Here is a 26,418-nt window from a genome sequence, read left to right as displayed (position 1 = left end):
TGTTGAGTACAACAGTTGGGGCTGGAAATGCTTATCCTTTTCTCGAACAGCTTGTGCCATCGCCGATTTTCAGCGATTATTAAATATTTTACCCATACACTACCTTTTACTGGCAGAATGAAATTTGCCAGAACGAAATCTTTTCAGTTCAAAATTAGAGAATGTTATCACCGGCGATGAAGCTGTATATTTACGTCTAAAGGCAGATAGCGGCTGTGAAACTCCGGGGAACGTTCACAAGACAGAATTTTTGTTTTCAAGAATGTCACTGAAAGCATAATTCCATCATTTTTTAAACATAATCAGTCTTAATAAGAAAGCCGAAAGCGGAAAATATCGACTCAACAAAGAAATGAGTGTGTGAGTGCACGTTATGTCTGTGAATGTGTGTGTGAGCATGAGTGCGTCTATGTGTGTTTGTGTGTGTGAATGATTGAGTTAGTGAGTATGGTTTTACACCGCTCTTAGCAATATTCCAGCAATATCACGGCGTGGGACACCAGAAATGGGCTTCACACATTGTACCCATGTGTGGAATCGAACCATGGTCTTCGGCGTGACGAGCGAACGCTTCAACCACTAGGCACCCCACCGACCCCTGTGAATGAGTTTCTGCGACAAGCTCACACTAATGGAAGTAAAAGCAATGAAATCTGACTGACGCACATCTCTACTGACGCACATCTCTGTTGACAATCCATTCGTCACCACTCGTCTTTATTCCGAATCCACACCCTGCAAGACATCTCGTACCCTATCAATAAGGTTATATACGAACATACAACACAAACTGTATGCGTGTGTGACGTCAAGTACTTTGGTGCAGGATCCTTTAGGAGTACTAGTTTATGTAACATACGTCGTGTATCTAAATTATACCCAAGATGGAGTTATCTGTGTGAAATACACTACATGCTACCTTGATGTGTTTTACATGGTAATATTATTTTACTTATGGGGAAAATAACCATTTTTGAAGATGTCCGACCGGTCTATAGTTATTTTTCTTTGGCCCGACTGCTCAGAACCAAGTCACGAGTCGTTTGCCCGAGTTGTCAGAAATGATACCAGGATCTTTTGATCAGTTGTATCCTCTTACTGTCAAACCCGGCTATGTATAGACCTTCAGGTCAAAAGAAAGAATGACTGCCAGGTGCATCTATATGAACTAACTCCAGATTAACGGGGGCAGTGGAGTAGCCTAGTGGTTAAAGCGTTCGCTCGTCACGCCGAAGGCCCGTGTTCGATTCCCCACATGGGACAAATATATGCAGCCCTTTTCTGGTGTCCCCTGCCTTGATATTGCTGGAATATTGCTAATAGCGGCGTAAAACCCAACTCACTCACTCACTCACTCGGTCACTCTCTCACGCACTCACTCACTCACTCACTGTGTGCCATTCAGAGGGCACAGTATGTGGTAATAATCAATCGTCGAGAATGTGGAGTCAGATATACCGAGAACACAATGTGTGGTAATAATTCATTTTCGAGAACCTGAGATTCAAACCTATCAAACGAGCCAACCAAGGGCCGTAACTCTGGATAACCTAATCCCATTCATATAAGTACAATACATTCGATGGTAAACAGTCGCCGTTCTAAACCTTTCCTTAATCCATTATTGGACCCTTTGTGGTATTGAAAGATTTACGATGAAATTTGAGGCAAACAGATTCGGAAAAAAAGCTGGGTAGCCCTTAAAATATTACAAACACTCACTCACTCACTCACTCACTCACTCACTCACCAGATCAACCATTACAATCAACACATCTCTATCATTGTATAAATTTAAACCTCATGATTCCAAATGGCTTTGTCCTCAATGACCTGGTCTGGATCGACATGTGTCAGGATAAGGAGTCACCGATCATCGCCAACCTTCACTTTAAATATATATAACTGTCGAGATGGATTCGTCAGGATTCACACAGGTCATGATGTGTCACGGTGTGTCTATTTACAGCCAAGCACAACGGAGTTGTCTCGAAGTGAACATTTGGTCCCACTATATTCCTAACTTAGTCATCATTTTGCGGTTGTGTCGAGCCTCAGGTAACTCGAAGGGTTTACATAACTACCTTAGACGGTATTTCGATCTAAGCAGTAATTGCCATTATGGTTGAGATTTCCACTAAGCACATATAAACTCACAATGTCAACTCACAAATACAGTCGTATGTCGAGTTTCTGGATTAACCAGGTCTCTCTGTTGTACTACACGTTAACATGTCAGGGTACGGCTTAAACTGACGGAGACGTTGAAATGTAGTTCCGTCGTGAGTGTCCCATTCTATACCAATCAGTGCAGGAGTGCTTCAGTTTCTGTCCTCTCTCTGGTGATCAAGGCTTTTGTGTTTGCAATAAACCTCTCGCCATTTCCCCTCTCCTCGCCTTCAGATAACCCCTTGCTCCAATAGCCTCATTCGTTAACATCAAAACCTGCAACACATAGCTGCCAATGAATATATTCAAGCCTCTGATTTCCTCAATTTTCTGGGATATAAGAGGATCGTTGTTTAGCCGTGTGTCTTCGCATCGCTCGTCTTATGTGGATTAGCTCCCAAGTACATTAACTTGCCTTTTTGTCAAGGACATTGCTCTTTCTTCAGAGAATTGCAGGACGTCTTTCACGTAATTTGTTTTTCTTTAGAGGAATGTTTATTCTCAAGTAAATCGATTAGCTGCAGAAAATAGGTGAGAGTTGGAATGTGATTAGGTCCAATAGAGCAGGTGAAATAGAAAGTTTTTTGTATAATTTGCATGAGAATTGGTGTATCTTACATGCAATCTCTTCTCCAGCTCTTAAGCTACCAGCTTTCAGCCTTTGATGATTCGAGTCTGTTTAAAGATAAACAATTAAATTACATAACCCTATGGTACTCCGGTAAAATTGAAAGAGTTTATATTTGAATTAGTTCGTTCTGATGTCTTTAATAGCGAATCTATTCTCAGTCAGAATCTCCTATCAATCTTGGCAGAGTAATATGTCTGATTGGGAGATTGTAAACTTCAATTTAGTTTTTCTTAACTCATGAATATAAATCCATGCCTGTGATTAACATTTGTAAAAACAGCCGAGTAATACAAGCGAAATACATTGGTCGTGCATGGAAACAAGATGCATTTTGTATCCGTTATCTTAGTAATTAGCCTGTGCTGTACAGGTGCGGGAGTAATACCTGCCCATAATGACAATATTATCCTGGAGATTCAGTGGTGTGTGGGTGCGCAGTATGTTTTGAGTGAGTGAGTTTAGTTTTACGCTGCTTTTTAGCATTATTCCAGCAATATCATAGCGGGGACACCAGAAATGGGCTTCACACATTGTATGCATGTGGGGAATCGAACCCGGGTCTTCGGCGTGACAGAGCGAACGCTTTAACCACTAGCCCCCTAGCCCCAAATTAAGCTGACACATTGCGATATAACTGTGATACATTTTATGACAGCGTTAACTTCTACTGACTAGCTGACAATCTTGATTGACAGTAAGAACGCCAGCGAGAGACCATGGTTCCGTGAGAACGACACAGAAGACCGCAACAAGAAAGCAAGACTTGCGTACGAAGCATTGATGACCGTGACCTTGAGAAAACCGACGAGTCCTGAGTACAGGCGTTTCTCGGAGGAGGTGAAAAGAAGAGCTGCCCAAATGTACAAGAACTTCACTTACGGGGAGGAGGAGGTAAGATCTAATAATACTGGGAATTCATTGACTTTTCAACGTGCATGCGAACTGAAACTGTACGGATAGTTACACCCGGGCACTTTAAAAAGATAACGATTTTAAACCAACTTGTTATATAGAACACTTATTTCAAGAGTAAACGTGTACATGTTCAGTTGCTTAATATTGGTTAAAGTGAATCTAATTTACGACATAAAAGTACTGAGGATCAATGACAAGGCACGAAAAGACGTGATATAGTCACAGTACTAGAATTACACATACCATCGATCTTTGGAAGCCGAAGCTCCTGTTAATACCGCTGCTAATATATTTTTTTCATTTAATCAAACAAAGAGGAATTGTTTGTTTCTTGCAGTTAAGTACACGTGACCTTGTCGGATTATTCAGATCGTGCGTTAGCTGTATGCACCGTCTGTTTTTACATACTGAAATGAGTTTTACGCTAAATCAAGCAGTACAGATACTGTGTGCTTCGTCGTTCGATACTCACTCCCTAGTGACGGGATTCATCAGTCGAAAAGGCGGACGATTTAAGTGGAGACTCTTTTAGGCGACTGTAATCGATCTTGTACGTTTTAGAACGTGATGTCTGCAATTTATTCCGAAGGCTGTTTCCAATAACGAAAAAGTCTCTCTACGGTGGTTCTACGGATTCTCTCTTGTACCTATCCCCTCTTTAATCATTCGTCCGGCCAAACAATTCCCTTTCCAACATATATCCACATCTTCAGCACCTTCCATTGTTTTCCGCAACCTCCACCCCAACATCCCACTACGATCAAACATTCTCCCAAAACCTAGTGAGATTCAGTATTCTCAACTCCCATCCTACATCACCCATCTCCATCGTCATCAGCAGGGGAGCCCAGCATTCCCCACCATCCGACCACCTCTACACCAAGTACGACCAAACATTTTTATCTCCCATCTTTTATAAGTCATCTCCATCGTCATCAGCACCCCTACACCCCCTCCCTTGTACCCTCCCGGTAGACACATGCCCTGGTATCCCAACTGCGTAGATTGATGCTCATGCTGTTGACCATGGGAATGTCTGGTCCAGACTCGATCATTTACAGACAGCTGCTATAAATTATAACATTGCATGGTGCGGCGTTAAACAACAAACCAACCAACCCAGTACTACCTAAATTCCTCGACCTCACGTCCGCAAAGCATCCTTTGTACCGAGGTGTGTGACCCATGTTCCATTTAATGTTGGACTTTGAGTGACCATGTTGATTGTCCTTTCGATGGGACTCGAGTGGATCCGTAATCTAAGGCTCCTCAATTCCCCAAGCCGAGTTACCTCCCCTAGTGTTATCTGAACTCGAAGACCATAGCCATGCTCAGCGGTTTCAACAGAGAGGTAAAGGTCTGTGATCTGCGGTTGTGGTTTAAAGTGTAGCTGTCGAGATATATAATACAAAAGACGTGTTCAAAGTGAAGTTACCCATCACCCCTGTCTTATTCCAGGTGAACAGTTTCGTGGGTGCGTTCCACGACGCAGTCATCCTGTACGCCCTGGCGCTCAACGAGACGCTGGAGGCGAACGGCTCCATCTCCGACGGTGCTGCCATCACACGTCGCATGTGGAACAGAACGTTTGAGGGTAAGTCAACATCTATATATGGGCATAGGGTAGCCCTGTGGGCAAAGCGATGGCTCGTCCCGCTGAAGGCTCGGAATCAGTTCCCAGCATGAGCACAATAAGTAAATGCATTGTTTCCTCCTCTCCGTGATCTCGATAACTTATTGCTGAAACGTAAAAAACAGTTCTTAATATGTCACATTCTAGCAATACGTTTGAACTCTCCATGGTCGATACATACTGAGGGACAACAGGTTTCAGGTATTTTACCATAATTATATTGGATTTTTAACTCAAATATATGTTTGCTTTTTGCTCAAATGTTTGCGGTATGATTTAAAAAAAATCGAAATTAAGAGAAAATAGCGCTTTTTCAGCACTCATGAGATGAATCTACAAGTTCCTATTCATAAAATACAATTTCGTTTAAAAATTGATTTTTTTTCTTTGAAAAATAGATTGTTTTGTGGGTATTTTAAACTTTTATACGCCTAAAAGTAAATAACTTTGCTTTTTTTGCGGAACAAATGTACAAAATGTCTAACAGGCTAAGACTCATGAGACTGCAGATTCCTTTTTCTACCAACAATATTTCGATTTACTCCTTTGTACACAAAGTTGCTACCGCTGCAGAGTACTTTTTGCAAAGTGTTTGTCGGAAAAAGGTTAAATGGACATAATCAAAACTGACATCAATCCGTTTAATATTCAATTACGTGAACCCCTTCCGATAATTTTTTTCACACGATGTTCTTTACATCAGGAATTTAGGCACTTACGTCAGCTTGTCAGTATTGTACGTTAATCCAGGCAACTTATTCTGACGTCGGTATATGGTCTCTGGTTTAACCATTGTTCGCAATGCAGTCACATGGATGGTTGTTACAAACTATTTTACGAACGCATCAGTGGAAATTTATGTTTAACGTCTTTGGTCAAAGATGACTTAATGTGTGATAGTTCACGCCTGTTCAGAAAGCACTCCCTTCATATCAACTGAAATGATGACGTTTTTGTCCATACCTTTTCTCGAAAGCTACGAGCTAAGATAACTGACAAGTCGACAAGTGGGTGGGTGTAAGTGTCCTTCACTGTGAATAGGGAAAAGACCAATGTATCTTCATGACGCTTGCCTCCATCCTATTGTACTGTAATTGCCCTATATATCTGTCTGTAGGCATCACGGGGACTGTCAGCATTGACGCTAACGGAGATAGGAACGCCGATTACTCGCTGCTGGATCTTAATCCGGAGTCAGAGAAGTATGAGGTATGGAATTATTAAAGGACGCTGTCATGCGTCGTCCTGACTGTTATAGGGATACATCGCATATTGTCAGACAAACAGCTCGCTTGTCACTCAGTTCCCTTTGTCTCCTACCTTCCGTACTTACTGGGTTGTGGCATAGCTTCCCTCCTAGCCTGTCCATATACTTGTGTCCCTGGTGTTTTTAACCTTGGGTCCGCAATTCATTTAAATCATCATCATCATCATCATCATCAACATCATCAACATCATCATCGTTATCCACCCATCATCCATCCATCTATTCACCACAAACACCACTACCATCATCATCATCATCATCATCATCATCATCATCATCATCCATCCATCCATCCATCCATCCATCATCATCATCATCCACCCATAATCCATCCATCCATCCATCCATCTTTCCATCCATCCATCCATCATCATCATCATCCACCCATAATCCATCCATCCATCCATCCATCATAATCATCATCATCATCCATCCATCAATCCATCATCATCATCATCGTCATTCACCCATCATCCATCCATCTATCCACCACAACCACCACCACAACCACCACCACCACCACCATCATCATCATCATCATCCACCATCATCATCATCATCACTATTATTATGAATATTTACCAGAACATACTAAATCAGATAGTTGTTACTTGTACGATTAGAAAAATAGGTGAGCGGACGCCATGATGAATACAACTGTCAATGTGCTTCAGACACTGAAGCTGTAATGAAGATTTGCTGAAGCATTGTGTCTTCGTTAAGCCATTTGTCTCAGTGTTAATGTCGGCGCAGTCATGGTGGTTCTTCTCGACTGCATTTCTGGTTTGTATGAGAAAGCTACATGTAGATCAGAGGACACCCTCAGTATCGTGGGCGTAAAGCCAACGAAGGTGTCTTATTGTACCTTGATACGGTAGAAACAGCACCGTTACATCACAGGATTGTCTGGTCCAAGGTCGATTACATGCAGACCGCCATCATGTACCTGAAACATTCCTGAAACATGAAAGAAAGAAAGAAAATCGTCACCTTGACGAACGTGTCAGTGAAATATGAAACAGCAGATGAAGGCCGTCACGTGAAATAGGGTTAATTGTTGCGTTCAAGACTATTGAACTTACACAGCGACATGTATGTGTATGTGTGCTCGTGCGTGCATACGTGCGGCTGCTTCGGCTTGTCCGAACTTGTGACTTGTGACGGCTTGTCCGAACTTGCTCACTGATATACCATGCGTAAATTCTATTCAAACACAGTTTACTGGCCCGACCGACAGACCCCTGTTATATCCTCTGCTTAGTGCCAGACAGGGTAACAACAACAAACATTTCTTAATGTTTTTCTGTGTCACGTGACTGGGACTCGAACCCCCTACTTTCTTCTTTCCTGGCTGACACTCTTTCCACCAAACCCAAACTGTATGGGCCGATGACCTACATACACTCTGCGAATAATGAAATCGGAGAAATCGGACAAACCCTTTCCACATGGCATATTGCATACTATAAATACATATAATCGCCCACATGTCACATAGGGTTAGAATGAGCCTTCAGTATTCCATGCTTGTCGTAAGAGGCGACGAACGGGATCGGGTGGTCAGGCTCGCTGGCGTGGTTGACACATGTCATCGGTTCCCAATTGCGCAGATAGATGCTCATACTGTTGATCATTGGATTGTCTGGTCCAGACTACGATTATTTACAGACCTCCGCCATATAACTGGAATATTGCTAAAACTAAACTCACTCACTCACTCACACATAGACATGGATATGTTTTTTAACAATTATAGTTCAATTGTGACACAAATCGTGGAACATTAATATATTTGCTTTCTCTGATATACATTTGTAAATAGAGAAAGAAATGAATGAAATATTACGCATGGGTATATCATGATGTTATCGTGTTTATCTTGATATCTGTGTTACAGGTAGTGGCTAATTACTATGGCAACCGGCGACGCTACGAACCTGTTGCTGGGAAGAGAGTGTACTGGGCGGGGGGACTGGACTCTCCCCCTGCGGACACGCCCGAGTGCGGTTTTGACGGGTCGAAATGTCCCCCTGACGGTAGGTCGTTCTTCAGTGCAATTGTAGAGTATTTAATGTGACGTCATTTTGTCGTTAACGGTTAACGACCCCACATAACAGTAGTCATGATGCGAACTTTCTAGTATCTCAAGCTAAGGGCTGGCTTCCTAAATCTTTCTTTCTTTCTGTGTTGACTTATCTGGTGCAACGGTCCTCGGGTCAGTCACAAACATTCATAAAACATTCCCTCACTGGTCAAGGGTTTGCCTGGCCCAGATTCGCGGATAAGCTACCTTCAGTCACATTGGTTGAATATTGGTGAAAAAAACACATTCAAAACATTAAATGTGCCAGTCAGTTGCGTTAGAAAGTGAGAAACTATAATGGCGTCTTATACGTCGCCATTCCAAACATGACAGTTCTAGTTAGAACATGAACATATTGTCACTCGTTGTCTTTTATTACAGAACCCTTCCCCGAATATGGCATCGTCATCATTGTCCTCGGATCTGTCCTCCTCGTGGTCCTCATTGTCACATTCTTCGTGTACAGGTGAGACAAGGAGATCACTCTACTAAGAGTGGTTGCTAGGATATTGTGACTCATATCCTGTTAGGGGTATTACACTTTGAAACTACACTCCTGGGCAGACGAAAGTATACACTTGAAAAATGGATTTTACTGAAATATTACAAACATTATCAAAACACTAATAGGATGAAAATAAGTGCCGAAACACTGCAGACGTCAGGCCCCGGACACAACCATCATACCCGTAACACAAATGTCATGGAATTAGCATTTTAAGTTTGAATTATGTTTAACACCATCAAAAAAGGATGTATGTTTCTTTGCATCGATTTGTGTATAGTTGAATCCGTGCGTGCGTCTGTGCCGTAGCAATTGGTAACAGTCGTCGTGAGTATGGAAACATGTGCGTGTGTGAAAAAGTCTGTATGTGTTTGAGGTAACATCAGGATGTGGTAACATACGGGTTTGTGAGGTAACATCCGGGTATATGTGGCAGGCACATCCGACTTGAGGCGGAGCTGGCGGAGATGAACTGGAGGGTAAAGTGGGAGGACATTATGTTCGGGGCCCCGGAGAAGAACCGCAAGCTGGAGAGACAGGGAAGTCGGTATAGCCTGAACAGGGTAAGTTGTACACACGAGTCGTCATTACCTAAACACATGCTCACATACACGTATCATGAAGCGACAAGATCACCTGAACTCCGATACGTTTACGACAGTCCTAGCGATGGGATCAATTTGTCCAAACGCAGACTGGACAATTGCCATGTTCAAAACTGTAGTTCGGTAGTCAAAAACTAGCTTGTTCTTAACTTGAATTTCGAATACATTTTCACAATGAAATCATCCCCGATGCTCTTTCGAATAATATACAATCAAACAAGCAGGATGACAATTGTAGGAACATAACGATAATATGCTAATCTACCACAACTCCATTGTACCCGTGAAGATATGGGTTAGAATTCACCAACCCACCCTTGTCGTAAGAGGCGACTAACGGGATCGGGTGGTCTGGCTTGGTCTGACATGGCTGGCACATGTCATTGTATCCCAATTGAGTAGATCAATGTTCCTGATGTTCATCACTGGATTGTGTGGTCCAGACTCAATTATTTACTGACCGCGGACATGTAGTTCGAATATTGCTGAGAGTGGCGTTACACAAACAGGCAAACACAACACCACTGTGACTGGGGTGTAACTTTTGGCATCAAGAACGCCAACACACATTCTCCACCCGCTCTTGGGTCCTCCAATCCATCTATGTCTTGTTGCAGAGGTACTCGTACGTGAGTGACTGTTCACGGGACACGATCGCTGTACAACTGGGAGATGTCAACAGACAACTGTTTACCAAGACCGGATACTTCAGGGTATGTCAACAGAAAACAGTATATACAGATCAGACACTGTCATTCATATAAAATAACAACGACTTTAAAAGACAGGGCACTTTAGGATTGTCAGGAGGCAGTTGTTCGTGAAAACAGTGTGCCATAGGGTATGCAAAGTAACGTCATCGGATAATTTATGACAGGTCTATATCATAATGTACTGTCATGGCAAGCATATTTGAATAAATATGATTTCAACACATCCAAGGGAATATATAATGTGTTTGAAGGTTTATCTTTCCAAGGACTTGCAGACCCATGATTTGTTGTAAACTGGTCTTAGAATACATGTATTGTGCTTTACGTACCTCGTGTATCAGGGAATGGGCGGTATGAACGATTTAATGAACAGACCCAATGTTTGTGTTTTCAGGGAGCGATTTTAGCTATCAAAATCATACCAAGACAGCATATCACCATCCATAAGCCCTTGCTGCTGGAGGTGAAGAAGGTAAGCTATAGTCGGCGATCTAGCTGAGGAAGTCGTAGATGTAGTGGTACAGGAACGCCTTGTCGTCCACAATGTCAACGTCTTGCCGTGAAGAACTCGCTTATCAGTGGGACATGTTGGACTGTGGTTAGACACGGACATTAGGTCCAGTCAACCATGAATAGAAATATGAACACATATTCCACGAACCGTCATCAACCATCAAGTTCATGTGTCCTACGGAAAGCATTTGCTCATACCGAAGTGGTCATACAAAAGTAAAAAGTGATTTGTACCTATACTGGACTGGCAGAATCAACTATTTTTTTACCTGAGCTGTCTTACGACAGTTCTACCATTATCAGTTACACATATCTAAATACTCAATTTTCATGTCATGCCCTGTTGTGTGTTCCTTTTCCAACATAGGTCATTTAAATCGCGGATAAAATTACGTTGAACGCCAAATGTCCAATTTTGAATATATACATGAATGATTTCAAGTATATAATTAGCATATAATCATATTCAAGTATATACTTAACATTAAAAGGTCAGGACAAAGCAACTGCATGTATGAGCGTCAGCTGTCACAGATTTTGGTATTCAACGTTTCTCTTCAGATAAAAGACTTGCAGAACGACCACCTCGTGAGGTTTATAGGTGCTTGTATAGATGCCCCTCACCAATGTATCCTCACGGAGTACTGTCCTAAAGGAAGTTTACAGGTATGTCTTGTAGGCGTGGCCTGGACCTCGTCAGTCCAGACATCAAGCCTTTAGGGGCGGTGGGGTAGCCTAGTGGTTAAAGCATTCGCTCGTCACACCGAAGGTCCGGGTTCGATTCCCCACATGGGTACACTGTGTGAAGCCTATTTCTGTTGTCGTTGATATTGCTAAAGGCGGCGTAAAACCCAAATCACTCACTCGTTCATCAATCCTTTCTGAACGTCTGTAGTTGAAATCCAAAACATTACCCAGAGCTCTTGTATAATTACCAAGGACATTCTTGTATAATTACCAAGGACATTTTCTGCCCGGATTAACGAGAAGTCATCAATTTATGTTTGGGATATTAACACGGTCGTGAAGGAGAATGACATAAATCATATTTTCCCATCAGAGAAAATATCTTCAAATCTGAAAATGAAGCCCTGGAAGATGAAAACATCTTCATCTTTGAGTGGAATATTTAGAATTTGGTGAATCAGATAACTAGAAACTTATTTTGCTTGACAACGGTACAAGAATCTGTATAAAAAACGCCACATCACCTGAATAAAGAAGTTGTTCATCCATAAAGTTTCTTCCATATCAGAAAACATCTTCAGTTCCTATTCCTTATTTTCCCTGTTGTCCCAGTGCAAAGGCATTTGAAAACATTAAAATCTATAAGGTTACACTCGAGCTGTCCACGTGTGATTAATTTACATGTTACCGTGCTAGTTGAACACTACAGTACCAAGCATGTATCCTCATTGAGTAGATTGATGCTCTTAATCAATCATTGGATTTGTCTGGTTCAGACTGGAGCTGTGTCCCTCATGCATAAACACGTTTACACCACCGACTGCATCTTATCTGAGACCTGCTTTACCGGGGTTTTATTTCATTTTGAAGCGTTGCATCCCTTACATTTACCTAAAATACCGGTAATGAAAACAATCTTTGCATCCGGAATGTCCGTTACATGTCTCTGTGAAGAGTTACTTCCCTTTATTCAAGAACAATTTCTATAATGAGCACAATCATTGATTCTAGGATGTCCTGGAGAACGACCAGATCAAGCTGGACTGGATGTTCCGATACTCTATAATGCAGGACATCGTAAGGGTAAGTCGAATAATAACACCAAAAAAATGGAAGAATACGTGGGTTGGCAGCCAGAAACAAAGCCCTTCTGACTAGCTGAGTAATGCAGAATGTTTCAGTGTAGTTGAGCCTTCACATTACCAGGAAAGGCCTTACTGGTTTCGAATAGGTAGCACTTCATAGTAGCTGTCAGGGCTGTGGGAAAAGGGGCAAGGGCCGTGAGCTGATGATAAGCTTAACCAGTCTGATTGTAACAGATCATTTGAACCAACTATAACGCAACAATATAAAAATCTGAAACAATCTGAAGTGATGATTCGATTTCTTGAAAAATCGGGGTCTGATATCCTTTGAAGATGTGATGTAAATATTCATTTGAATCTATATGTTTTATGTCAAGAAGTTTATCCAAAGTCATTTGCTATTGTGTGAAGTATAAAATAATAATCTGCGAACAACGGTTATTGCTGCCTGAACACCCTATGACCTTCTGTTACCAGGGCATGGCATATTTGCACAGTACAGACGTCCATTCCCATGGCAACCTGAAGAGCACCAACTGTGTTGTCGACAGCAGGTTCGTCGTCAAGATCACAGACTTCGGTCTCCACTACTTCCGGGAGTCGGACGACGACATGGCAGAGGACACGTATGCCTTCTACCGAAGTGAGATATTTCACACGTGCATCTCACGAGCAGTATCCTAGCAACCGCCATCATGCCTGTCGTAAAAGGCGACGTTTTTGACTGACGGATCCAGTATCTTTCTTTGATTATAATATCACTGGAATTCCTGATCCATACCTCGGTGTAATTTATTGACAGGCTGTTGTCATATGGTTTTAGTAATGCCTATTGCTTGAGGCCATGTATGGCTTCTACAGAAGTGAGATATTCTACACAGTTCCCAACTACCCACGATTGTCGTAAAAGTCGAAGGTTTTATTTATGGGGGATCTAGTATCGATCTCTGACTCCACTCGCTTGAATGTCTGATCTATATCTCGGTACTACATTTTTACAGGATGTCGTTCTATATTTGGAAGATTTTCCATTGCGGTCACTGTACATTGACCGAAGCCAATTTCCGTTATCACATATCTTAAATAAGACTGCTAGTTAAAAGAGAGCGAGAGAACATATATCATGATGTCACTTGATTCAAATGTTGAGGACAATGTACGTAACACTGGAAACATCCTTTTAAGGTAAACTGTGGACGGCACCCGAACTACTGCGCATGACCAATCGGCCACCAGAGGGCTCCAACAAAGGTGACGTGTACAGTTTCGCCATCATCTGTCAGGAGATTGTCTATAGGAACGGGGTCTTCTACTTGCAAAACTTGGACGTCGGACCGCAGGGTACGTGGAGATTCTTTGTGTCGCTTGGAACCATGGTGGAGGTATGGTGTACCAATTGTGATTGAGTTAAAATATAAAGTCACATCGGCAATATTTCAGCCATATCGTGACTAAAACTAGTTCTAAATTTATAATACATACATATAATATATAAAACCCTGTAAACGAAGGACAGTAAAACCATTAGATTATCACAGATTGAGTTAAAACTAACTAGCATATATCTTTAAAAGTACCAATTGTGTATTCACCGTGTGTCTTGCGTACATATTCCGAAACATGCGCTGCCAGTGTGGAAAAAAAATAAAAACTTGGACGGATCACGTGTCTTTGATATGATGTCAGTTTTTCGACAATCACGAATAGCTACGTGGTTCCTATGCTGACCAATCTTGTAAACATCGCGTGTGGCCGTATCGCGTGACTGTCATGTTAATGTTGTTTACCGCGTGAATATTGTGTGAATCAAACGTTAATGATATAATGTTGATAATGCGCATCTTTCGATTAAATATTTCCCCCTGTTTCCCACTTGTCACTACCTTCATTACTTTGATATGAATCTTTACCAAAAAAACCTTATCAACTCTTGTGTGCATGTCATGATCACAGTATATGTGATATTATCAGGAACACTCGAAGTGGTGGCTTAGTCGGGTTGTGAAGGCGTCCGCTTGTCACGCCTAATACCCAGGTGGATGGACACAATTTGTGAAGCCCATTCCTGGGGTCCACGCAGTGATATTGCTGGGTTACTAATACAAAGCAGTGTGCACCCCAACACACTCACTCACTCACTCATGAACGCGCATTTGAACCCGTTTCATTTCCCCCAAACGCCCCAAGAACAAGAGTCAGTTATCTAGGATTGCGTTCAACAGCCCATGGCTTTTGTCGTTTGTGGCGCTGGCCACTGGTAGGGCAGGATATGCTAACGTTTTGAAATGTATATTTGTCATCAATATTTCATAGTGATTCATAACACATGCTTGTGACACATTCGGGCTCGTCCAGTGGATTGTTTCCTTTCAGCCTAAGACAGAAGGCATGTTGCTTTATTGTCGCTGAATTATTTTTTTTTTGCTCGGTGACAGGTTCAACCAGATGCTGTGTCACACAATATGCACCAAGGGACCGATTCCAATCTGTGATCTATGTGAACATTTCCTGTTCCAGAAATCTTGGAGAAGTTAAAAAGCGGCCTGAGACCCTACTTCCGGCCAACCATCGAGGAGTTTGACTGCCCGTGTGATGAGCTAGCTGAGGTCATCAAGAGGTGTTGGGCGGAGGACCCCGTCGAGAGACCTGACTTCCAGTCTCTTAAAACTATCATTAGGAAATTGAACAAGTAGGTTGTACGGGTTGATAGCTTACATATAGATAGACGGCCGGGTGTAAACATGAATCTTAATATCAGGTGTATATACTGACAGATCCGGAAAGTTGGGTGTATAACTGGATGTCATGTGATATTTTATTGGCTGTTTCCAGGGAAGGTGACAAGGGCGACATCCCTTGACAACCTGCTGTCCCGGGTGGAACAGTGTATGACCGGATGTAACGTGTTATTTGATTGGCTGTTTCCAGGTAAGGTGACAAGGGCGACATCCCTTGACAACCTGCTATCCCGGGTGGAACAGTGTATGACTGGATGTAACGTGTTATTTGATTGGCTGTTTCCAGGAAGGGTTACAAGGGCGACATCTTTGACAGCATGCTGTCCCGGATGGAACAGTGTATGACTGGATGTAACGTGTTATTTGATTGGCTGTTTCCAGGGAAGGTGACAAGGGCGACATCCTTGACAACCTGCTGTCCCGGATGGAGCAGTACGCCAACAACCTAGAGGCCCTGGTTGAGGAGAGGACGTCGGACTACCTGGAGCAGAAGAAGCGGGCGGAGGATCTGCTGTACATGATGTTGCCGAGGTGAGCAGGGACCAATGTGTCCTGGGCCCCGTTTCACAAAACTCTCGTAAGCCTAAGATCTCGTTGGTTTTCTCGTAGCATTCGTACCTCCTTTGTTACAGTATAGTACAGGCTTACGGGAACTTTGTGAAACGGGGCCCTGGACTGCCTCTGTTGCCACAATCAGTTGTATAGGGCTAACCCAGTTTACATACACATTTGGCTAAAGGGGCACATGAACTATCTGTGGTCACTGTTACCTAACATGCATGGGTAGTTGGGTTGCCTTCTGGTTGAAGCGTTCTCGTGTCTTGCCGAAGACCCGGGTTCGATTCCCGACATATTTATAACGACCATGTCTGGTGTTCCCGCCGTAATGTTGCTCTATAGCGGTGCAAATTTCACTAACTCACTCACTCACTCACTCTAACAAGCATATCCCATTCGAGCCAGGACGGCAAATCATAGGACAACAGCTCCCTCCCTGATCTCGTTCCTATGATTATTTCTATCACTATCAGAGTTATCCATTTCCCACTGAGGTTCTGACAATGGGCTATTGCTATTATACATACATTGAATATATACTGTTAGGTATTGATGCTAACAGCCTTTAGATATATTTACAAAAACAAAATTTATATTTTGTCCAAAGCCCGTGAAGTCTCCATCAACCATGCTATGGTATGCTAGTGGTTAAAGCGTTCGTTCGTCACGCTGAAGAACCGGGTTCGATTCCTCAAATGGGTACAATATGTGAAACCCATTTCTGGTGTCTCCCGCCGTAATATTGCTAGAATGTTGCTGAAAGTGACATTATAAGTTGTTCACTGGTCTCGAGGTGGACACGGGCTCATGTACCCTCGAACATCGAAACATCGAGGGTACATCAACCCATGGGCCCCTAGGGACCATTGAACAACTTATTTATCTTACCGAACACCTCAGTGGTAATTTGGAACTGTTTGAAGCAAGGTTATCGGATCATAGTATGGAGTACCAGACGACACAAAAACACATTATCTCACTTCCATCGATTTGCATTCGCAAAACATCGGTAATTGTACGTGATTGAAAGTTATTCGAGATAAAGAATTACTACTACGAAGTAACAAATGAGTTCGGCATTCCCAGCGGGGTACATAGTAAATGTTACTCGCTTGTAAGCGGGGTACATTGAAAATAATAGAAGAGCGCTAAGCCATTCAGAAAACGACATTTATGTGTGAGGCAAGATAAAAATCCATATTCACTTCCACCCCTTCAGCAACCCATGTTTGTCATGAGAGCCGACTAACGAGATCGGCTGGTCAAGCTCGTTGACGTGGTTGTCAAATGTAAGCGTCAAAAGCGTAGAAAAGTAAACTTACTTACTCACTCATTGCTGTATCTCCCACAGGAGTGTCGCTAACCAGTTAGTGAAGGGCCAGTCAGTGGCGGCGGAGTCCTACGAGCAGGTCACCATCTACTTCAGTGATATCTGTGGCTTCACCGCCATGTCTGCTGAGAGTACACCCATGCAGGTCAGTGATAGGCTATATGTTGTGGAATGGGTCACTGCGTTTCACAATCAGATGTTTGAAATAATCATATAAGTAATAGGTATAATGATTGTTTGTATTATACAGAAGTTGTAAATGGAATCAATTAAAAAATTATTAGAACCATTTAAAAAAACAAACCAACACTATTTCTGACAACACTGGCGTGTATGTGAACGTCAGGGAAATACATTAAAGGGTCATATGCTTCATTATATTTCATCATGACACATCTTACAATGAACAAGTGACTTCCCATATTTCTGGTTTGAGCGAAAACAAAACAACATAGGGTGCTGTCACATGACCTCTATGTCTCCAAATTGGACCACATGAAGCCGCCATATCACGGCACATCATGATCTACATACAACTGTTTCTTCGTCATATGAGCGAAATATTCTCAAGTACGACCTTAAACCCAATTTCACCTCACCTCACAACTGTTTCTAAAGAGCTACGATATGTCCACACAAATGATGGATCTGAACCCAAGCCTACATCCACCATCGGCCGCACCATCGCCTCTACGCCCCACCCCGTCGGTTCCAGCCCGGTTCCACAAACCTGTTACTCTTCCTGTACATTATGCTGAACACTGATGCTACACTGACAGCTGGTGGCATAGTTGAGTTTTAACTGATAGAACTGCCAGGGCTTTATGAATCCGACGACCTTTAACTCACCATCCCTCCACTCACCGCCAAATTCCCGTCAAGTGCGGCAATTTATATCCGTCAGGTTAGATGACGACTATTACCCAGACATCATGCTGTCAATCACTGGACTGTCAGGTCCAGACTCGATTATTTACAGGCCGCCGACATATAGCTGGAATATTGCTGAGTGCGGCGTAAAATTAAACTCACTCACTCACAGACATCCATAACAACACCTGCTGCTCCCTTCAGCTCCACGTCTCACCCGCCTCACCGAGATTCACCCAAAGTCATGCTTGTTACGACCTTTCACTGTTGCCCGTCTGTCATCTGAGATTACAAGTGTTAGATCTATGCTTGGCTTGTAAATTCACTGTTTTCATACAGGTTATAGCACTGCTGAACGATCTCTACACCACATTCGACTCCATTATTGAAAACTTCGATGTTTATAAGGTAAGGGCACTTGGACGTTCACAAGCAATCTCTGTATGAATTTCACTGGCATATTTCATTGAATACCAAAGTTGCAATTGATTCTATTGTATTACCCATATATGGTATCACAGGGGTTACGTTTGTGAAATTTCCAGGATTCATCATAATTCAATACCCGAAAATTTAGTTTAAAACCGAGTGATGCTCGGAGGACAAGATCGAGCCGGGTCAGCGTTAGCGCTGGAATTTCCAAAGTGGAAACGTCCGAAGTGCTTGGATTGGTATCTTTTGGAAGATCAATATCTAGAAACAAGTAGCATTAACTTATTATTTGCCTGAATAATAATCTTTAAACGTCGAATATTGTAACAAATTAAACACACGGATGTTTGGGATTTGCATAGCAGTTCATTTCTGAACAAACATCACTGAAGGATATTATTTTATGGCTCTTCAATCACTTTACTATTATCTGATCACATATCAAAGATTATGTGTCATGTGATTGTAATCACCATCATTTTTGAATAATTCTTCCAAGAATTTGTCGTCTTCCTCCATTATGCAAATTCATGCAGCGAAAGTAGTACGGTATTAGTGCCAATGTATTAATGTGCGGTTTATACTTATTAGGCCATCATTCTCAGGTATGTCGAACACTATTCGACAAGGGTAATTAACCAATCAGATTGCAGAAAACACTCATTACTGGTTTACAATTAATAATAAAATAATGAAAATATAGACTATGTTTTATATGACATAAAATGTAAATAGTGTTGCGAAATCTTCACTGATTTCCTTCAAATTTAAAATATATATTAATCATAACATATAAAATCAATATATGATTAATTGCAAAAGTCTAAAATTCTATTTGTAAAAGACATTGTCAAAACAGTAGATGTGTATGGTATACCGTGTGGTTAAGGACACTTGCACTTCACGCAGAAGTCCGAGCTTCAAATCAAGACATAGATACAACAGGCGAAGACAAATCATATGTTCCTGTCCCCGTTATTTTGCTGACATGGTGTTATATGTGGATCAAAAAGCCACAGACATCACTTGACCATTGCGTGTTATCTCAAGGGAGCTGAGAATGAGAGTAACTTACCATTGACCAGGTTAATAATGTGTAACTTTGTGCATGTTGTGACATAAGTGTGATGTATTAAATGTGTGATGTCTACCATGCTAGGTGGAGACTATCGGGGACGCCTACATGGTGGTGTCGGGGCTTCCTATACGGAACGGGAACCTGCACGCCAGGGAGATCTGTCGCATGTCCCTCTCCATCCTGGACGCTGTACTGTCTTTCAAAATAGGTCATATGCCCAACAGGCAGCTGAAGCTCCGTATTGGCCTCCACACAGGTGGGTAGATCTAGATGTACGTCTAGACAGACAGACAGACAGACAGACGGACAGACAGTCTGCATTCAGCACCGCACTCAGCAATATTCCAGCTATATGGAGGCGGTCTATAAATAGATGTGTGAACCAAGTCAGCGAGCCTGATCACCCGATCCCGTTTGTCGCCTCTTGTGACAAGCATGCCATTGGGTTGCAGTAGATAATATTAGCCCGGATCTTCGCGGGTCTGGATGTAAATGTTTATGTAAAGGGCCGTGACGTGTGGCACAGAAGGCCATGTAGAAGAGGTTAGGAAGGGGTGTGTGTGACAGACAGGGAGAAAGAGAGAGAAAGTGAAGAAGAGAGAGAGGGGAGTGAGTGAGGTGGGAGTGATAAACAGCAAGAGAGAGATGTGTACAGAGCGCAAACCATGGAGGGAGAGTGAGTGAGGTGGGTAACGGAGTAGGAGAGAGATAAAGTAAGACATTAAGAGAGAAACAGAGCAAGAATCACGGATTATATAATGACAAAGATGAGAGCAAGCCAGTAAACCATCTGCTGCCTGAAGATACATACACTAGTTCGGGAAGCCGCTATAACCTAGTATAATGATGCCTCTGTCTGCAGGGTCTGTGTGTGCGGGAGTGGTGGGCCAGAAGATGCCGAGGTACTGTCTGTTTGGGGACACCGTCAACACTACCTCCAGGATGGAGTCCAACGGATTACGTGAGTTTCAACATAAGTCATGCTGCCAGCTGTTTCACAGAGTTGTTGATATGTTTCACATATTTGTGTCTTGACAGTTTCACCCTTTCCAAATCCAAACAAATGTCATACCATTCAGCTGATACCACATCTGTAATTTCATTTCAAGCTTTATTTCTCTTACAGCTCTGAAGATCCACGTGAGTCCACAAACGAAAGAGGTGCTTGATACTTTCCATACATTCAAGCTTGAGCTACGAGGCCCAGTAGAAATGAAGGTGAGATACGCGTGTGTGGAAGTGTCTAGGTCCTACAAGGATCTGTAGAAGTAAAGATCAGAAATCCTTATACGCATAGTATCAGAACTACCCAGTAGAAGGGAAGGCGGAAGACACACATACTTGTACATAGAGTTGAACTAGAACTATTATGCCTGATAAAGACAATTAGAGACATACGTATTGGTATGTGCAATAGTAGTTGGAACTGAACAGCCCAGTGGAGGGCGAAGTGAATGGCATACGTATCTGTACGTACGGTAAAGCTGGAGGCGTCCACAAGACGAAATGGTGAGGCATCTACGCCCTTCTACGTACTACTAGTGGCTAGAATTACCAGATGCATTTAGGCAGTGAGAAGAACTATATGTTCTAATGGCGGTGTCTAAAATACGCTAAAGTAGTACCCAGAACTCGGAAGAAACGACGGGAGAACAAGTTGTAAAGACTGTAGCATTTGAACGTCCCACCTCCTGCAGAAATAAAGAGAACACGCCGTGCGCCCACGAATGGCAATAACGCTCGGTACCGGTACCTCGATGAAGACTCCGTAGAAATTCGGGAACTGGCTTAGATGTTGGTGATGCCTAGTTGTACAGATGCTAGTATATAAAAGTCCGAATAACATTGAGTTAGGAACACGTTGTACTGCTGGTTGTTATCAACACTGGTACCACGATGACTATAAGGTTTACACAGGTTATGGTGAGAACTTGCTAAACAGATTATAGCAGCTGGAACTCCTTGAACTAGTATATATTGTTATGATATAGGTAAGAACTAGTTGTACAGACAGTAGCATGTGGAAGTCCGAAGAGCAATAGCGTCGGAATTAGGAACAAAGCGCTCAGCTAGAGTTATCTACCTTTGTTCCCTTGGTGAAGGTTAAGAGCTCAGTGTTGAATCCTTGCACCAAGGATGTATTTCTGACGGATTGTTAATAGCGACAGCTATCACATATGAATTGGTATCTATACAGTTTGATCAAACCTATGGCTCTAACATATTACGTTCTACTTACAGGGTAAAGGTGAGATCATCACGTGGTGGTTAACGGGGGAGCACGGCCGGTAGTATACGTTCACGTCGCAGTTGTTGCTGCAGCAAGTCTAGTGTGGTCATGGTCGTGCCTGCCGATGCGGTCAGGAAGGTGACAACTCTGACAATTATCGTCACTGGCGCCATATCCGAGGCTGTCGTATTTCAACACCAGCATTACCAGGAGCTGTAGTGGAAGCCATCATATGCAGATAGTCAGCAGCCACCTGGAGCCACATGGAGCCAAACCAGTATCATTTCAGTATATTCAGTTCATCACCAATATGTTGTGCCTGAAACCGACGGACGGAAACTTTGTATATACAAGCATCACATGGTGTGTGGTCGATGAGTGAACAGGTACTCCAACCACAAATTGGCAAACAAGATCCGATGTTCACACCGTGACACGAATGGATACATGGAAATCGTCATGGAATATATGCATAGAAAGGTGATGATAGATGTATGCAAACAGCTGCCATCAGTATATGACTTGGGTCTAACTGTCTAACTGTCAGTCCCCTGGCTGAAGCCTGACGGTGATGACGACAGATCATGATTATGCTTGCTCAAATACGTAATATGATAGTTTTACAAATGCTTTCTGTGTCGTCCTCTCGTGTGATATGTATTTAACTTCTAAGTGGATTTACACTACGGAACCTGATGCTGTGCCCGCTCGTTGACATCTTTTACCTGAAGGCTCCCTCGCTGATGGCAAAGGAGTCAGACTCAGAAAATTGCTCGGTCATTGTGTTCCATGGCCATATACCGAGGTGAACACTACAGAATATGCACACCTGGGGCAAACGTATGCAGTCGGCGAATCACATATCTGCCATCAACAGGCCAACAGGGCCCTGTGTGTTGTCATATCGTCTAGCGCCGCATCTTCCAGGATGATGCAGAAACCTTGGTTGCTATGACAATTAGTGGTACTTCTCGCACGAACGTATTGCATGTGCCGTGCCTAGTGTAACTGTTCTGATATTGTACTCTGGGGCCATGGGTATGCACAAATGGTATAGTGATAAGCAGTGTCTGGGTAGGAAAGTGGATAAAGAGTTCGGTCGTCGCACTGAAAGCTAGTTTGGATTTCGTACATGGGTCTAATGTTTATAACCGAGTGGTGGTGCCGCACGCAGTGATCTTGCTGCGATATTGCTAAAGCTGAAGACATTGCTTGACCAAAACCCAGAATCAAAGGAAATATCACGTAAGTGTTGGATTAATAATAGCATTGATAGGAAAATAACGCAGATAAAGTTTTGTGGATTGTTCAAACGGATGTTCCTGCACCACGAATTTCAGATATCTGTGTTTCATGAACAAATCAAATGTAACATCAACGCCGTATGGAAGCTTAACTGAAGCGAATGTTCCAGCAAGAGGAATTAAACCTCTCAAAAACACACACACACACACACACACACACACACACACACACACACACACACACACACACACACACACAACAACAACAACAACAACAACAACACAAAAACAACAAGAAGAATTCACACACACCCTAACATGAAGGAAATTCATGTTAGTTTTGTTAAGACAGCCTTTGTTAGAAAATATGGGTTACACTCAACTAATGGAATACAAGAGTACTAAAAGGTTTGAAACGATTTTGTTACGAAGGCTCAGTTTCGATGAACTAATTTCCATAATAGCAGAATCATAGTTCAATGTGTCATAGTATTTATCAGAAGGTTAAATTGGTTTAATTTATACTGAACAAGTTATACTGAACACCAATGAAGTTCTAACGGTTGTAGTTTTGTGACGAAGGCTTCACCAAAATGAGTGTGGTATAAAGGGGGTTATACTGAACTTAGTCTATAGGTCATGGGAAACAACAGTTACTCTTAAACAGTGTAGTTTTGTTTCAAGAGGCTAATCCAAAATGTGTTATTCGGGGCGAGGTGCATTGAAATATAATTCATAGAAAAATGTAAGTTTGAAAAAGAAGAAAAAAAGAAGATTTCGTTTAGAAGACTTAACTAAAGCGAATGTGCTGTGCAGAATGGTTAATATTTCAACTAGATTTTTTAATATGTGAGTTTTTCTTAAGAAGGTCAAAACGAATGTGTTATACATTATGAGTTACAGATACCTTATTTATAGGAACATGAGAGGAATCTAAACTTGGTAGTTTGTATAAAAGACTAAAACGAATGTCTTGTGCAGGATACGTTCTTTTTAAATGTATTTCAAAAGAAAGCTAAATAAGGCCTTATAATGTTATGCTTTTTGTTTAAAAGGCATAACTGAAACGAATGTGTGCGTTATATAGTAACATTTGATATTCCGATCACAGGTTCTGATAGTCTTGTGGACGAGTGTTTAGATGGGCACTATTTTGTATACTGATTGTTGAATGTAGTCATACTTATAGCAACATTCGTAGATCACCTGACTTTGTGTATATTGGCACACTTCTTCTGTTGTGATGGTTTTATATAAATGTTAAATATGTACTTTGATGAAGTTTCTCCCTATTATTAGACCATCCTGTTCTGCTGTTAGCTATATGCTTTGTCAAATGTTTGACTGTCTTTGAGACGAAACACGCTCGTCACGCCTCGTGGATGACTGGACACTATGCCTGGGTCAGTCTTGGCACCATCGCCTGACCTTATCTACCTTAACAGATTTTCTTCCAAAGCCGCTGGGGTGGTGTGGTAGCCTCGTGGTTAAAACGTTCGCTCGTTGCGCCGAAGACCTAGGTTCGAATCCCCTCATGTTCAGTTATCGAAGCAGATGTCTGGGGTCCAACGCTTGAACATTGCTGAAAGCGGCGTAAAACTATAATCACTCCAAAAATGTCGGTGTTCCAGAAGCGGAATAAGAAGAGTTTTTAAACATGATATCCTCGTTCGAGTTGATAATGATATTTTAATAACAGTGCAGATTTATTCCTGATTTCAAGTACTGGTAAACTTTGATATTTATCTATCAATTGGATCCAAGTTTACAGATTGACTAAACAAAGAGAAGGCTCCGAGTCTTATTTGTTTCTACACTGCTTAAATTGTGAGATGTGTGAACCACAATAGGATCTATAATGAAAACTCCTCTGTCACCAACCTTGCCTCGGCATTATCCTCACTATACAAATTGTACCCATTCTGGAATACTAGTACTGGTCAGTTTTTGGATGGAATATATTTATTTATTTTTACAAAACATGATTTTATTTAAATAAACGTATTTTAGAGTGATTAATCTTACTGGACGTCGACCCGATTTATAATATCTGGGTTTCGGCTATACAATATACCATGCCACACATGAACAAATCATTATTTGCAAGTTTGGAGGTGTACTCAGTATTGCAGGTACGTGTGTCAACTGTACGTCTTTAAGTCCTAAAATTGATGAATCTTTAACAGTTAGTCTGTTACATCACCATATCTATGTGTTTCTGTAATATTTCTAGTTTTGGGATCGTCCAAAACACTTCTTGTCCATTTGGAGTGTTTGCCTAGACAATGGTACAGATCATCTTGTGATTCAGCTATTGTCTTGTGTCATCTCACATGCAGTGCTATTGTAATCAATGACGGATTTCCTTCTACGTTATTTACACTGTTGCTCTCGTTCATTTTGACTGACTTTTCAGTAACACATGTCTAGTTCTACCGTCTTCTGTGTAATTATCGCCCCGGGGGTCTACCAAACAAGAAGCCAAACTGTTGGTATATATTAGTCGTAGATGTTGTCCAGGTGTCATTATGAGGGGTACAGGCAATTGTAGAATTTCTTGGCTTTAAGGGTAGGGGCGTTAATTACATATATTACTGTAGTTCTGCTTCGGCAGATGTTGGTGTGCCGATGCTTTACACGTGTACAATAAATGCACTATCCTACGTATTGTTTTGTCTTCTTGCTTCTGGTGAAACAGCTTCATTGGACCATGGAACACCGTAGTCGCTTCCCGTCGTGAACAACAAGCAGACCAGACTACTTCACAGGATCCCATGGTGTCAGTTACGTGTTCTAATCTAATACTTGGTCAATAAAACTTTATAAATGTATTCTTAAAATTAGAGAGTAAACCATCTGCGTTATTTTCAGTTCAGTTCATTAATATTATCAATTCAAAATATGAGTGTTTTCTTGGATCAAATGGTAGGACACACGGTTTTGTCTCAACATCATGCAGGTCTTTTTAAACAGGAGATGGGAAATTGTTGTAGGGTGATTAACTTAAAGTCATAAGCTGATAATCAATGAGTTTCCTTGAAAATCTATGAACCATCGCTTAAAACGAAGGAGTTATCCCTCCTTGACAAAACAATTCTTGAAAAGTGAACAAAGGAATTGGTTATAAAGCTG

The 26,418-nt window shown here is 41.9% G+C and overlaps 1 protein-coding gene across 2 annotated transcripts in view; it reads left to right on the top strand.

Annotated features, from left to right (window-relative positions):
* The window catches only part of LOC124284370 (receptor-type guanylate cyclase gcy-28-like), a 257,160-nt gene extending 231,211 nt beyond the window's left edge, over positions 1-25,949 (top strand). For both annotated transcript variants that reach the window (XM_046720456.1, XM_046720455.1), the window contains exons 3-22: positions 3,496-3,691; positions 5,174-5,309; positions 6,466-6,557; positions 8,513-8,651; positions 9,080-9,164; positions 9,640-9,766; positions 10,426-10,521; positions 10,916-10,993; positions 11,596-11,700; positions 12,733-12,804; positions 13,284-13,449; positions 13,992-14,147; positions 15,324-15,495; positions 15,926-16,075; positions 17,454-17,577; positions 18,642-18,710; positions 19,894-20,068; positions 20,675-20,773; positions 20,939-21,030; positions 22,054-25,949. In XM_046720456.1, the coding sequence (XP_046576412.1) occupies positions 3,496-3,691; positions 5,174-5,309; positions 6,466-6,557; positions 8,513-8,651; positions 9,080-9,164; positions 9,640-9,766; positions 10,426-10,521; positions 10,916-10,993; positions 11,596-11,700; positions 12,733-12,804; positions 13,284-13,449; positions 13,992-14,147; positions 15,324-15,495; positions 15,926-16,075; positions 17,454-17,577; positions 18,642-18,710; positions 19,894-20,068; positions 20,675-20,773; positions 20,939-21,030; positions 22,054-22,104 (2,380 nt within the window). In that variant the 3' untranslated portion in view covers positions 22,105-25,949. The remainder of the gene's footprint in view (positions 1-3,495; positions 3,692-5,173; positions 5,310-6,465; positions 6,558-8,512; positions 8,652-9,079; positions 9,165-9,639; positions 9,767-10,425; positions 10,522-10,915; positions 10,994-11,595; positions 11,701-12,732; positions 12,805-13,283; positions 13,450-13,991; positions 14,148-15,323; positions 15,496-15,925; positions 16,076-17,453; positions 17,578-18,641; positions 18,711-19,893; positions 20,069-20,674; positions 20,774-20,938; positions 21,031-22,053) is intronic.
* The last annotated feature ends 469 nt before the right edge of the window (positions 25,950-26,418 follow it).

The sequence above is a fragment of the Haliotis rubra genome, unplaced genomic scaffold, assembly GCF_003918875.1.
Source record: "Haliotis rubra isolate DU_JTF1 unplaced genomic scaffold, ASM391887v1 Scf335, whole genome shotgun sequence".
NCBI classification, from domain to species: domain Eukaryota; kingdom Metazoa; phylum Mollusca; class Gastropoda; order Lepetellida; family Haliotidae; genus Haliotis; species Haliotis rubra.
The sequence above is the reverse complement of the archived record's forward strand: the minus strand, read 5'-3'. Positions and strand labels throughout refer to the sequence as shown.